The sequence below is a fragment of the Sturnira hondurensis genome, unplaced genomic scaffold (assembly GCF_014824575.4).
Source record: "Sturnira hondurensis isolate 20B ecotype Veracruz unplaced genomic scaffold, ASM1482457v3 Scaffold0021555, whole genome shotgun sequence".
Taxonomy (NCBI): domain Eukaryota; kingdom Metazoa; phylum Chordata; class Mammalia; order Chiroptera; family Phyllostomidae; genus Sturnira; species Sturnira hondurensis.
In genome coordinates, this window is record NW_028094186.1 from 1,146,533 (window position 1) to 1,159,363 (window position 12,831).

The following is a 12,831-nucleotide window of genomic DNA, read 5'->3' on the forward strand; positions in this document are numbered from 1 at the left end:
GGGGGGGGGGGGGGGGGGGGGGGGGGGGGGGGGTGCGGTACCTAGACCTTAGTGCTGTGAGGTGGTCGTTTAAGTATTTTGAAATCTATAACATGAAGAAGAGCTGAGCTATTGCTTTAATTTTATGGGGAAGCCTCCCCAGAGCCTACCCCTAAGACTGTGTCACCTAATTTGAAATCTCTACCAGTGCCCCAAGACCTGGCCCTCAAAGCCCGTCACTATTTTGCCTGTAACCAAGACCTAAAGTCTGAATTTGGCCCACAGATGCCCATGTCGCACGCGTGTGTGTGTGTGTGTGTGTGTGTATGTTATGTGTGCGTGTTGTCATCATTTAATAATTTCACATACAAACTGAGTCTGGAACTTGGCCACCTCTGCTGACCCCATCTCACCTGCACTCATGGCACCAAACACGAGTGCAGATCATCGGCGCTTCCTTCAAAGGGGGCTCCCTTCCTGGCTCAGTGCGTGTTTCTGCTTCTCAAAGTGGGTTTGGTAATAGCCCTCTAAGCCCAGCTCACCAGGTCCTCGCAGGTCTAGCTCCCTCATTTGTGAACCAGTAGGCTCCAGATTTGCAGCATGGCCCTCACCTCTCTGGCTTTGTCCTTTGCCTCGTGTTCCCACACCCTGCACCGCATGTCCCCTCCAATCCTCCTCAATGCTGAGTCCTCATTTTTTCTTTTTGCCTCTTTCTTCCTACAACAGCCTCTCCACGGCAGATGCATCTGCACTATCCTTGTGTCATCAAACACTTACCCTGAGCTGGCACAAGATATAGAAGTGAGAAGCCACCCGGCCTCTGCCCTCCCCGAACTCCCAATCCTGTAGGGGAGCAACAGACAAGAACTCACCACTTGTATTCACATACTCCCCTAGGAGGGCTGGGGCCTGACAACGGTGTCTGTTCTCTGTGCCTCTAGCACCCGGTACTGGACAGGGCAAGGCAGTTAGGGTCACAATAAATGGCAATTTCTACTTTAAGGTAGTTTTATGAGTTTATAAAAGTCCTTTTTACATATCTGCTATAAAAATTTCAAAGGTCGTTACATAACTGTAGGTCATTAAATAAAAGGAGGACCTTCGAAGCATATCCTTAGCTCATTCCCCAGGGGGACCACCATTAAGTATGTAGATATCCTACATACTATTCTGCAAATATGGCTTTTTCATTTTATGAGATAATCAATACCAAAGGAAATAATATAATACAGGTACTTAGAATACTGCTATCTATGATATACTAAAAAATAATAAGCCTTGTTAATCAATATATGCAAATCTTTTATTATTGTTCCCAAGCTGAGGGTAGGACAGTCCCTGCAGGAACTCCATGTTGGGGGAAGGGGTGGTATGTGCTCTCTCCAAAGGCAGGGGTGGTTGATCCAGCCAAGACCAATGGGAAAAGGAGCACTGCATTTTGGGGGGTGGGAGGGTGAGGTTAAGGTACTTCTTCCCTCCTTTGCTGAGAGCTGATTGGTGACACCCAATCAGCTGAGACAGGAATGGGGCCAGGACCAGGGCTTTGGAAGCCCCCCAGTACCCGATACAGGCCTGAGACTCCTGAGCGCTGTCAGGCAAGGTCTTTCCTGGCTACCCAGCATGGCCTCCCTGGAGGGTGGGGGAGGTGCTACTCAGGCCTGATGCTGATCTCTCCTGACAGCTGCTCCTAAGGCTAGCAGGGCAGGCAGGCGGGGGGAAGGGACCAGATTTAAAGGTGCAGAGGCCGCACCCCTTGATAGACCTGCGAGGGCAGACTCTGGTGAGCATCCAAGGGCATGGTTCTTCCGCATATCAGAGGTCAGAAACCTCTCTCCCCTGATATTTCTATTTCTTGGTAGAAATGAACACCACGGGTCCTCATTCCTACTTCTACCCCACAGACTGCCAGGGGGACTAGTGGTGCCCACCATGCAATTTCGACGCCTGACTCCTGGCTACTTCCGGATTCTGCAGGTAAGTCCCCCTAACTTACGGTTTTTGGCACTGACCCCTTCCTCCTCCCCCTATCATGGCTGGGTTGTCAGCTCCAACAGCCAGGGAATATTGTCACGTTCCCTGCCGCCTGAGCAGCCAGAGCCTAGATGGGCACCGAAGTGAGAGGGACTGGGGTGGAATCTCCCTGGGGCAGCAATGGCGGCCATATCTCTTTCACCCAGCTGTATTTTCTCAGCACCTTCCCGTACTAGAAGTCTCAAGTGACCCTTCAGGTGGACCCTCTGTACATCCCTAGATGCAGGTAGCTGGGGAGCTGAAGGCAGAGCCCCGGAGTCCACTGGTTGGGGGCATGGCTACACTGCTGGCAGTCCTTGGACTGGGTGGCTCCTGCTACGCTGTCTGGAAGATGATGGGGCAACAGCCACCACCACAGGCCCCATGAAGAAGTGGGAAGCTTCTCACCTGTGCCCTGGGGGGTAGGTAACTCACCAGGGACTACAATCTTGGGATCCCATTTCTTTTCTGCCCTCATTGGAAGCAGTGCATATAAACCTGACCCTACTCCCCACCCCTCCCTACTGCACCAGGGCTCTGCCTGGGGTCTCCAGCCTGGAGGCCAGGACCCCTGAGGGAAAGCAAGGATGCAGGTTCCGAACTTAGACCAAATAGGGAATAGACACCCCAGGTCCTGCACACAAGAGTAGTAGAGAAGCCATCACAGGGCAGGAGTAAGGCAAGTGCCCTGGAGGTCAGGGAGTCAGAAGCAAGCACTCTTTATCCAGTTCCTTTATTTGAGGGAGAGGGCACCCAGAAGAAGCCATCCACTCAACAAACTCAAGGCCAAAAAAGGTTGGCACAGTCTTTCCCAGCCTAACCCTGCAACACTGTCCATGGGCAGCTCCTCTGCTTTGCATCCTTGGGCCAGGTCATGTAGACGTATCCATCTCAGGGACCTCGGTGGATATTTCTGTGGGCACTGCCAGCCGCTGGGGGGGCACATAAGAGCCCATACCCGCTGCCCTCTCAGCCTCTTCCTGAGTGTAGGGTTCCACACTCAGCTGCTTTAACCTGGGAGAAAAAAGAGGAATTGGGAGCGGCCCAGATGAGAGCCCTGTAAACCAGACACCCATCCATTAATCCTGTCCTTATTTCTTCAAACCTTTTCTTGTGGTCTTTGGATCGGAAGTGAGTCTTCAGGTTGGCGGAATCGATGAAGTACCTCCTGTAGGGATGAGGAGTAATAGGAGAGTGAGGGGGTGATTGATGCCTCTCAGATACGTCTATCTCCCTGACCACTTCTCATTCCCTGACACCAAGCTTCGGGTCTCAAGGGATGGGAGGCCCACAGACCCACGGATCCCAAGAGAGGAGACTCCGCGCGCCCGGGGCCTGGACTTACGCGCAGGCCAGACAGCGATGCAGGCCGCCCCCCGGCAGGTCAGGGTCCGGTTGGGCACCTGGGTCTGACCAGGGCCGCGAGGGAACCTGGGGCCGCAGCTCGCGATGAATCTCATCCAGATCCGGACGCCGTCGCTTCGCCTTCATCTGGCGAGCCAGGGAGTGCGCTCGGTGCGCACCTGTCCGGCGGGAGCGACCCATGGCTGGTGACAGCGGAACCGGAGGGCCCTGGGAAGTTCACGTGCCCGCGCTTCCGTACTGTTCGATGGCGTCACGGACGCCCGGGGGTGGGGCAGGCTCCAGCGGACCTGAGACGGTCCGTCTCTGATGGCGTCACTCGCGCGGGCCGCGCCTTGAGCGACCTCAGGCGGTCATAAGTGTCAGTGACGCGGCCGGAGGAGGACCCAATGAAATGTCCTAACCCGTGGATGTGAGGAGGCCTTTCGGGTCGTCGCCGGGGAAGGGGAAGGGGGCGGGAGTGGTGTCTGCTCTTGGGGAATTCCTGTGCGCCCCGCTACGCTGCCTTCCCTGACCCGCACCACCTATCTCAGCGTTGTCCTCTGGCTCCATCACTCCTTCCTGGTTCTCCCTCGGCGGTGGAGGAGGGACATGCTTTAAGACCCTCCGGGGGATGCCGGGAAATGTCTGTGATGGGAATAAATTAATACATGAATGAGACTGAACAAGTTTGGAATCCCAGTTTTCATACCTCCATTCCCTGAATCCTAGCCCCTTCTCACTTGCTCCCAGTTATTCCCTCCGGGGTGTCCCTCCCCATCCACCTCCAGCCAAATCCCTGAGGGAACGGTGGAAGGGGTGTTCTTCCCCAGAAATCACAGTATTTAGGAGGGATCAGCTCCTTCCACAAGCAAAGGAGTGCTCCTGGGAGGGCCTCCCATCTTTGCTTCCTTTCTCTGAGCCCTGGACTCCCATGTGTGGGCTAGCAGCGAAGGCAGAGAGAGAGATACAGCCAGGGTGTTGGGTGCTCGGAGTAGGGAGAGGGCCAGAGAAGCCTTTTCCCATTCACCGGGGCCCGGTGTCTTCCACGCTGACCAGAGGAGCTCAGCAATAATTCAGGGGCTCCAGCTCTTTGGAACCTGTTGCCAGGAAACAAGGAGACAGGCACGTGCATCCCTGGGGAATCAGTTTCCAGCCCAGACAAAGCAGTGAAACGTAAGCCCAGGAAACTGTCCGGGGCCCTGAGACCCTCCCACTGCAATTCGCAGAGGCTAAGTGGGGACACGGTAGGGCCCTGTGGAGGGCACAGCGGGTTTGGCTGTAGTCACAGGGGCTCCAATGTGGGCCCTGGGTCCAAAGCCTTTGGAAATGGACTTTGTGGACGGAAGAGGATTTTTCTGGAGCCATTCCAAGAGATCAAATTTAAGAACTTCTAGGCCCACGAAGGAGGCCACTGTGGAGAGAGATGTCTTCATTATTCTTAGCCAATGTGGGTCACAACAAGGGGCTGAGGTGGCAGAGCTGGCTCTGTCTCACCCCCACCCGAGACAACTTTGGATCGGTTCACTTGCTGGGCATTTTGCCAGCTGGAGAGGCTGGTGCATCTTTAATGAAGTCACCAGATCCCTGGGACAGGCTCTCTGTCTCACCAAGTTTCTAAAGCCAGACCCATTGCCCACCGAGCCTCTCACTGCCTTCCTGTGCCTGGGTGCCAGACCCATTTCCCCCGCAACTATGAACCAGACCTTCTGGAAAACCTACAAATCCAAAGTGCTACAGACCCTGAGTGGGGAATCTGAGGAGGAGCTGGCAGAGGAGGTGGGTACCATCCACGCTTGCTATGTGGGGCTGGAACGGGGGGCAGCAGGAATGAAAGGCACAAAGAAGGGCAAGGGGCAGGCGGGGGTGGGGCACATTTGTGTGGAAGTAAGCGTCACACTCAGGGATGACGCATGGCATGGTGCAGTGTCAGAAAGCCGGGACATTCAATAAGAGAAGATGTGGGGGACACCAGAGGGGTTGTCACTATCTCCAGAGATCTCAAGGGCTGCCACAGGGAATATATCCTTCTAGGCCCATTGGCAGTGGCCACACAAGGTATACTCAGCTTGACACAACTTTCTAATGGGCTGAGCTAAGCTGAGTGGGATGGTTTGCCTTGAGGGGAAGTGAGCCCCCTGGTACTGGAGGTAGGCAAAGTGACACTTGTATTCTGAGGGTCACTGTCACAGCATCAGATCAGAGCCATAATTGAACTATGTTTATCCTGATGTTAAAAAACTGAAAAGACTCTGAAACAGTCTTACATCTAGAGGCCGTGATAAATAGCAATTGTGCAAATAGATGTGGCAGGGGCAGGGACATATTCTGTGGTGTGTGTGTGTGCGTGTGTGTGCATGCAAATTAGTGTATGTCTAGACAGGTTGGTGTCTGGGGCTGGGCATGTGCAGAAGTACTTGCCGGTCAGTATTAGGATTGGTGCCCATGTGGAATCCCCAGTGAAGGTGTATGTGCAGGTGTGAACCAGGTATAGGTATTATCAGGTGTGTACATTTGGGCAGAAGCCTGTGCCTGCATGGTCAATGGGTGTTCTGTTCATATGGGGTGGGTGTTTGTGTGTACATCTGTGTCTGGCATCTGTGAATGGGTGCAGGGGTTTTGTGTGCTGTGGGTGGGCCTTTGTGCAGCTGTCTGCAGTTGTAGAGGTGCACAAGTATGAATAATATACTTGTGTACATGTCCTCGTATAAGTGCCTCATGGTGCATACATGTAGGTGAAGAGCTATAGCCATGTAGAGGCGTGCTCATGCACAGGTGTGTCTACATCAGTGTGTGTGCCCAGTGTCCACGTGTTTTGGGGTGTGTATGGATATGTCTGTAGGTGGGCACATATGTGTGCTCAAGGGCTTCTGAAGGGATTTTTCCATATAGCTAATGTATGTGATGGGTCACTTTGCTTAGAGGAGTACCTGTATGTACTTGGGGAGGGTGTGAGGAGACTAGGTGTGTATTTGGTCTTGTGCAGTTTCGGGTGCCTGGTGTATGTGTACCAGGCCAGCAGTGGGGGAGGAGGTTCCTATTCCCTTGGGGCCTCTCTCATGCTGAGTGGGCGGTCTTGTGTCCCAGAAGGAGAACCCGGCCTTAGTGGAGCCTGAGACCGCAGAACCGACCCCAGAAGCCTTGAATCCCATGTCACAGCTGGCCCGCCGGGTGAGTTCTCCCTTCTCCCTCGCAGCCCTGACGAACCCGGCAGAGGCTGCTGTGGAGCCCTGGGACTGGTGCTTTGGCCCCTCGCTGACTCCCAGCTCCTGCCTTCCAGGTTCAGGGGGTCGGGGTGAAAGGCTGGCTGACAATGTCATCTCTGTTTAACAAAGAAGATGAGGACAAGCTGCTGCCACCGGAACCCTGTGCTGACCAGTATGTGTGTGTGTGTGTGTGTGTGTGTGTGTGGAGGAGGGGTGGCAGGGTGTTGGTTCTGACCTATACATATGGTCTCTTTGAGGGTTGGGGAGGGCCAGCCCCTGCTGTATCTGATTCTCTTAACAGGTAAGAGGCCAAATCAGCCTGTCTGGGAAATTAGGTTAGATCTCAGGAGGAATTTACCAGCTCTTAGGACTGAGGTGCTAGAAGGTATTATGGGCTCTCTCTCTCTCCATCCATTTGGGGGGAGAAGTGTGGTCATCTCTCTTTATTCAGAGAACTGTGAAGGGAACCTTTAGGTGTTTGGAACAGAAGGTGGTCCAGATCAGTGGTTCCCAAATACCGGTCTAAACTCTCAATCCTTCCAGGGAGCTTGTGACAAACACAAATTTCCAGACTCTCCAAAGATTCTGTTCAGCATGTGTGGGCTGAGGCCTGGGATGGAGATTTTCAGCAAGCTCTCTGATGATCTGAGGATTAGTTTAGGAACCAGTCTTAGCGGGATTTTGATGCTGGAGGGTTAGTGGGGAGGACCCAGGGCCTCAGTCTTCCTCCTAGTCTGTCTCTGGCACACCCTCCATCTCTGCCCTTTCCTCCAGCCCAGCCACACACATCCCTTTGACACTCTCCTATTCCTTTCTCCCCTGGGCCCCCTGACCCACCCATCTCTCCCAGAACCTGTCTCCTCTCCTTTCCAGCTTTGTAGGGACTCTTCCTCAGACCTCAAGGCATAGCCCCTACATTGCCTTGCTACCCCTACATTGCCTTGCTACCTCCCTAGTCCCCTCTCCCTTCCCCTAAACCTCTGATTTAGACCTTTCTTCTTCCCTTGGGGTTGCTCCACCCGTCTTTCTCCCGTGATCTATTCCTGGTTCCCTTTTCCTGGAACCTTTTCCTGGTTCCCCTATTTCTCCACCGCAGAACCTGACTCCAGTACTCGCCCTGCCTGTTTTCCCGTGGTCCACTCTTAGCTTTCCTGACCACAGCCTCCAGAGTCTGAACCCGCCCTTCTCCCAGGATCTTGCCCCTCTCTCAGAATCCTGCCCCTCCGGGTCCCACGCCACTCTCGCGAATCGTTGGGTCCCGCCCCTTTCTTAAGGGTCCACCTTGAGACTGGGCGCCTCTGGCTTTCCTCCTCCGGCCCTGCTCGGCGTCGCTTTCTTAATCCCCAGACCCCATCCCACCCCAGCCTCCTTTCCCGGTGCCTCTGAGCCCTCACCCTGCCTCCAGGTCCCAACCTGCGCCCAGTCTCCTGGGCCCCTCCAGTCCGGGTCCCTGGCCCCATTACTGGTCCCTCGATCCCGCCTCCTCTTCGTGCTCTCCGCCAATCTCTCACCCCACCTGTCTCCTGCAGCCCGCTAGCGGCGCAGCCCTCCTCGCAGGCAGCGTTGGCGGAGGCAGAGACCGAGCGGCGCGGGCCGGGATTCTGGGATGCGTTTGCCAGCAGGTGGCAGCAGCAGCAGGCAGCGGCCGCGTCCGTGCTGCGCAGCGCGGAACCCACCCGGGAGCGGGACCTCGAAGCCGGGGACGAGGCTACGGAGGAGGCCACGGAGGAGGCCACCCAGCGCGCTGAGCCACAGGAGGCCGACACGGCTGCTGACTTCAAGTGGGGCTTCCTCACTCACAAACTGGCCGAGATGAGGTCGAAGGTTGCGCCCAAGGGTGACTAGCCAGACGGCCGAACTGGGCGCCCAATCCTCCCCACATAAAAACCCTGCACCGACAGCTCTTGTGACCGCGTGCTTTTGTCGGGACAGCCAGGAAAGCTGCTTCTGGGTGGGCAACATCAGAGCGGGGGTCCGCTGGAGGAATCCTTCCCTCCTTATCTCACAAACATCCAGGGAGAAAATGACCAGGGAAAGACCGGGTGTCAGATAGATTGTGTTAGATTTAGGGTACAACTTCCCGGGAAGCTGGGGGACCCCCCCAGGACAGACTCCATGGCTCTGACCAGCCTCTTAATTTGGCAGACATTGCCTATGACCCTACTATGTGCGCCCGCCACCTTTGTACTAAGATGTCACGGACTAACAAGAGAACTCAGACCATCCGCGGGTCCCACACAAGGTGACCAATCGAGACTCAAACTATAGGGCTGTACTTGGGAGCTCAGAGATGAGGCCAACCGGGGAATTCAGGAATTCCTGAGGGAGAAGGAACATGTGTAATCTTAGAAGGATAAGTGGAGAGAAAGGAGAAGGCAACCCAGGCAGAAGGAGGATGGTGAATGAAGACCTAGAGGTGCAAACCTGTGAGGAAGGCAGCTGACCTTGGGTGTCTTTGAGGGAAAGGAGACAGTAGCAGGATGTGAGGCTCCGGTTGGCACAATCCTGTGAAGGGTCCCCTCCTTTATTGTCCTTGATTCTAATAACCCAAAGGGGTCAGCGAACTCCATGAAAGGGGACCTTGTAGACATCCATGGACCCCAGCTTTCTAGAGAAGGCCCCTCCCCAGAGCCCTTTAAGCATGCCATTTCTGGTTCCCGGCTCTAGTTTTGGCGGCCCTGCGGGTCGGTGGAGGAGACAGTCCTAATAGTGTGAGCAGATTCTAAGTCGGTAGTGGCTATAGCAACTGTCGTCCACTGAGCACCTCCTTCTACGTGCTGGCTCGTGGTCATGAGCTACACAACATTTTGATGACGGGAAAGGCACACCTACAGCCCAGGGAGATGTTAAGTGCTTGTGGGGGCGGGGGGGGGGCGGTCACACAGCCTGGAACCCACACTCCAAAACCCAGGCAATACACACTTGCAAACCCTTCCCTCCCCCTCTTCCTCAACACCAACCTCGTGGCTGGCTTAACGTTTTGACTTTATTCAGCAGGTTCTCTGGAATTCTCAGCCCAGTCTTCACTCCCCAGACCCGCCTCCACAGGGGCCATGAGGCCGCCACTCCACCTCCGCCGTCTGCCCTAGGAAGGGCCTTGGGAATCATTTTGTCCCATGCCCCTGTGCTTATTTGGAGAAGCCAAGATCCAGAGGGGGAGGGCTTGCCAAAAGGCAACCTGTGCATCAGTGGCAGGGCGTCCCTGCCCATGACCGGGTCCAGCCCCACGCTTACCCCCTGATCATCCCCGGACCCGACTCCCCGGGAGCCCGCTCCCGAGAAACTGCGGTCACACCTCAGACTCGCGCGGCGGGCCACGGGCTCGCTGGCAGCCGTACAACCACTGGATGACACGCGCGTTGCGCTCCACCACGGACACCGGGGGGCGCCCGTCCCGCGCGGAGCCTGCCGCCTCCGAGCCTTCGCCACCGCGGCCTCCGCCTGAACGATCCGAGTGATCAGTGCCTCCATCGCTGGACGTCCAGTCGCTGGCGTCCCCGTAGCCGGGTGGCTGCGACGTTCCGGGCTGGGGGCTGGCATCGGCGCTCCAGCTCTGCGGAGAGAAGCGCTCGGCGCCCAGCACCTCCACCAGTGCACGTTCCAGGCCGCAGTAGTTGAAGAAGCGCTCCTTTTCCGACAGGGGTAGTGAGCACGTGGGGCACAGCGCCCGCTTTCCCGCCTCTTCCGGGGCACCTTTGGGCGTCCCCCAACCCCCAGGAGCTGTAGATCGATCCACTGGGCCTGGGCTGCTGGAGGCGGCGTCTCGGGGGGTGCCCAGGAAGAGGCGCCGCACCAGTCCCTGACCCTTGGCGTTCTCTTTGTTCACGGAAGCCTTGCAGTCCCGCTTCTGGCGGTAGAAGATGAGGGAGTCCGGCCTTGGCAGCCGCCTGCCGCTCCCTCGGCGGGCGGGCCCGGGAGTCCTCGGTGATGCAGGAGCCCCCAGCTCATTGCAGGGGTGCGGCGTGAGCGGCCCAGGACCCCCGCGCAGGGCTGGCTCCTGGCGTCGCGCTATCACCTGGTGCGTCTTGACATACTTGGCTTTGTCAGCCTCCAGCCTCTCCACCGCGCTGGGGGTCCGTGCTCTGGATGGGGTGGAGGGAGAGGCCAGGAGCATCTTAGCAGGACTGAGCAGGACAGTGCCCCATAAGCCGCTGGAGGTAGGCAGCTAGTTGAGTTGCTGAGAGCAATTGGCTGGGGCTCCCTGGGCCTGCAGGGAAAGAAGTGGTCAGGGGCAGAGTCGATATCCCAGCCCCTCTTCTGGAGGCGTTCCTGGGAATAGGATCGGCCAACCACCCCTCCCCCATCCAAGTCAGCGGCTGCCCTGGGGCCAGAGGCTCAGGTAATCCTTACCCCCGTTCCTCAGAGACATTGGGCAGGGGTTCCCTGGTCATCCATAAACATATGCCCCTTTGAGTGTTGCCCCAGCTGATCACGGGGCCATGCCAAGCAAGCATCAACAAGCAACACTGGGAAAAGGAAATGGGGCTGGTCCAGGCCCAATTCCCGAAAGTGGCCTCAACCGGAAAAAATACCTCTTCCCAACCCAGCAACTTGGAGTCCAAGACGAGGAGGCTTCCCAAGCAGAGGCTGGCTCCAGCAGGGCCCACCCTTCCCACCCCCAAGCGCCGGAGGTCAGGGATATAACCACAGGCTAGGCCTCCAGTAATTGCAGCCAACTGCCATGCCCAGGCCCAGCAGGGTCATTGGGAAGGAGAAGGCAGTGGTCACCAGGTTATGGCAGCCAGCTACCTGCCCTGTGCCCCTCCCTGTCAAGAGAATTCCAGAATGTCGGAGTGGTAAACATCACCTTATCTGCCTCTGCATTTCCATCTCATAGAAGATGACTCTGGCCCAGAGAGGAGGGGGCTTGCTCAGGGCTTGCTGGGAGTTAGGGACCCCATCTAGAACCTAGGTCTCTTGCCTTTCAGTTCTGAACTGGTTGGATGGATTGGAGAAGATTGGATCTCACACTTGCCCATCAGAGCATCCCTCTTTTTTCTTTCTTGTGCTTCTGCTGCTGTAAAAGCAGGCAAGTTCTGTTTAGAGATGGACCTCTTGCCTTACTGAAAAATTTCCTTCCACCAGCTCCAAAATCTGTGCTCCCAGAAATCTGCCCTCAAGGTCGCCGCCCTCTTCTCATCCGGAGACCCCATGACCCTTCTCCTCCACCTCCCTTCTGCAGGGGCAGGGGGCCAGGAGGGGTTGTAAATCAAAAGCTGACAGTTTCCTTGGCAGTAACAGAAGGGGCCACCCACATGGCTCAGCACACCCCACCCCACCCCTGCCCTTTCACTCCCCCCATCCTCCATTCAGATGAGAGAGTCAGTCAGTTCTGGGTGCTCAGGAGACCTCAAGTCTGGAAGTAACAAAGGAATAGAATTTGTCAAGGATGGGGGAGGGGAGCCCCAGTGAGGGGCCAAGGGGCAGAGACCTTGCCAACTCCATCGCCCCCAGCACAACTTGTTGAGATTTGTGCATGCCTGTGTGCACACACACACTCACTCAAACATACCCAGCTAGTGTCTAGTAAGTCGGCCCGTAGAAAACCGGGAACCCAGAGAGCAAGGAGAGTCTGGCAGCGCCCTCCTTCCTGGCTCCCAAGGGCTACACCAGGCAATAGGTCAGTTTCCAAGGTCCCAGGAGGGCACTGTTCTTATCTGACCTCATGGACACCCTCACATCCCCTGTCATCTCCTCCTCTTCCCAGTCCCAAGTGCAGAAACTATAAAAAGTCTCTAAACATAGGGACCAAAATAGTCTGCCATCCACTGTCCCTTCCCTGCCTTCTGGGCCGGCCTTGATGCCCAACCACAGATGTTCCACCCTAGATGCCTGGCAGACATCCCTGTGCCCTCCATTCCCTTTGCCCACTTTCTCCCAGTCCTGTGCTTAGTGGTCCAAATGTTGCTTAAGGCTTCTGCTCTAGATGAAGCCTGGGGAACTGTGCTCATTGGCCAGCCTCTCTGCCTTTGGGTCCCTGGGTGCCCTCCCACCCCAGCACTGGGCTCTAGATACACTCACCTCTGTGTGGGGAGGCTGAATGCAGGGGACCCGGGGCAGGGCCAGGCTGAGGGCTGGAGGGACAGCAGGGACTAGAAGTAACTTTGGTGGTAGCCAAACCTCACTCTCCACAGGAAAAGCTGAGAGAGCCTCCACCCCCCCAGATTAACCCTTGCCTTCCTGACCCAGAGCCTGGCCTGTTAACTCCTTCCTGATCAGTCTTAGAGTTGGAGAGGACTTATGGACCAGGTCCAGCTCTTTTAGATTATAAATGGTCACACAGGCCCCAACAGGT

General features: G+C 56.2%; 3 protein-coding genes and 1 long non-coding RNA gene across 6 annotated transcripts; 2 read left to right on the top strand and 2 right to left on the bottom strand.

Annotated features, from left to right (window-relative positions):
- The first annotated feature begins 1,703 nt into the window (after window positions 1-1,703).
- LOC118977800 (uncharacterized) lies at window positions 1,704-2,298 on the top strand. Of its 2 annotated transcripts, none has more exons than XR_005064611.1 (3): window positions 1,704-1,759; window positions 1,881-1,953; window positions 2,231-2,298. It is a non-coding gene; the product is annotated as an uncharacterized LOC118977800 (long non-coding RNA). The 2 variants fall into 2 exon arrangements; XR_005064610.1 differs by having other exon boundaries at window positions 1,735-1,797.
- A 407-nt stretch (window positions 2,299-2,705) lies between these two features.
- Window positions 2,706-3,611, bottom strand: ZNF593 (zinc finger protein 593). The gene is made up of 3 exons (XM_037032898.1): window positions 3,335-3,611; window positions 3,095-3,157; window positions 2,706-3,003 (listed from the first exon to the last, which is right to left on the bottom strand). Exons 1-3 carry the CDS (start codon window positions 3,532-3,534, stop codon window positions 2,862-2,864), a joined length of 405 nt encoding a protein of 134 aa, XP_036888793.1. The 5' UTR covers window positions 3,535-3,611; the 3' UTR covers window positions 2,706-2,861.
- Window positions 3,612-3,847: 236 nt separating this feature from the next.
- CUNH1orf232 (chromosome unknown C1orf232 homolog) lies at window positions 3,848-8,430 on the top strand. The gene is made up of 4 exons (XM_037032897.1): window positions 3,848-5,109; window positions 6,418-6,501; window positions 6,611-6,708; window positions 8,066-8,430. Exons 1-4 carry the CDS (start codon window positions 4,630-4,632, stop codon window positions 8,379-8,381), a joined length of 978 nt encoding a protein of 325 aa, XP_036888792.1. The 5' UTR covers window positions 3,848-4,629; the 3' UTR covers window positions 8,382-8,430.
- Window positions 8,431-9,504: 1,074 nt separating this feature from the next.
- On the bottom strand, window positions 9,505-12,651 carry FAM110D (family with sequence similarity 110 member D). Of its 2 annotated transcripts, none has more exons than XM_037032940.1 (2): window positions 12,558-12,651; window positions 9,505-10,743 (listed from the first exon to the last, which is right to left on the bottom strand). In XM_037032940.1, the coding sequence occupies exon 2, from the start codon at window positions 10,648-10,650 to the stop codon at window positions 9,826-9,828; it is 825 nt and encodes a 274-aa protein (XP_036888835.1). In that variant the 5' UTR covers window positions 10,651-10,743; window positions 12,558-12,651; the 3' UTR covers window positions 9,505-9,825. The 2 variants fall into 2 exon arrangements, with proteins under 2 accessions (XP_036888835.1, XP_036888836.1); XM_037032941.1 differs by lacking the exon at window positions 12,558-12,651 and adding an exon at window positions 10,887-11,053.
- Between the last annotated feature and the right edge of the window lie 180 nt (window positions 12,652-12,831).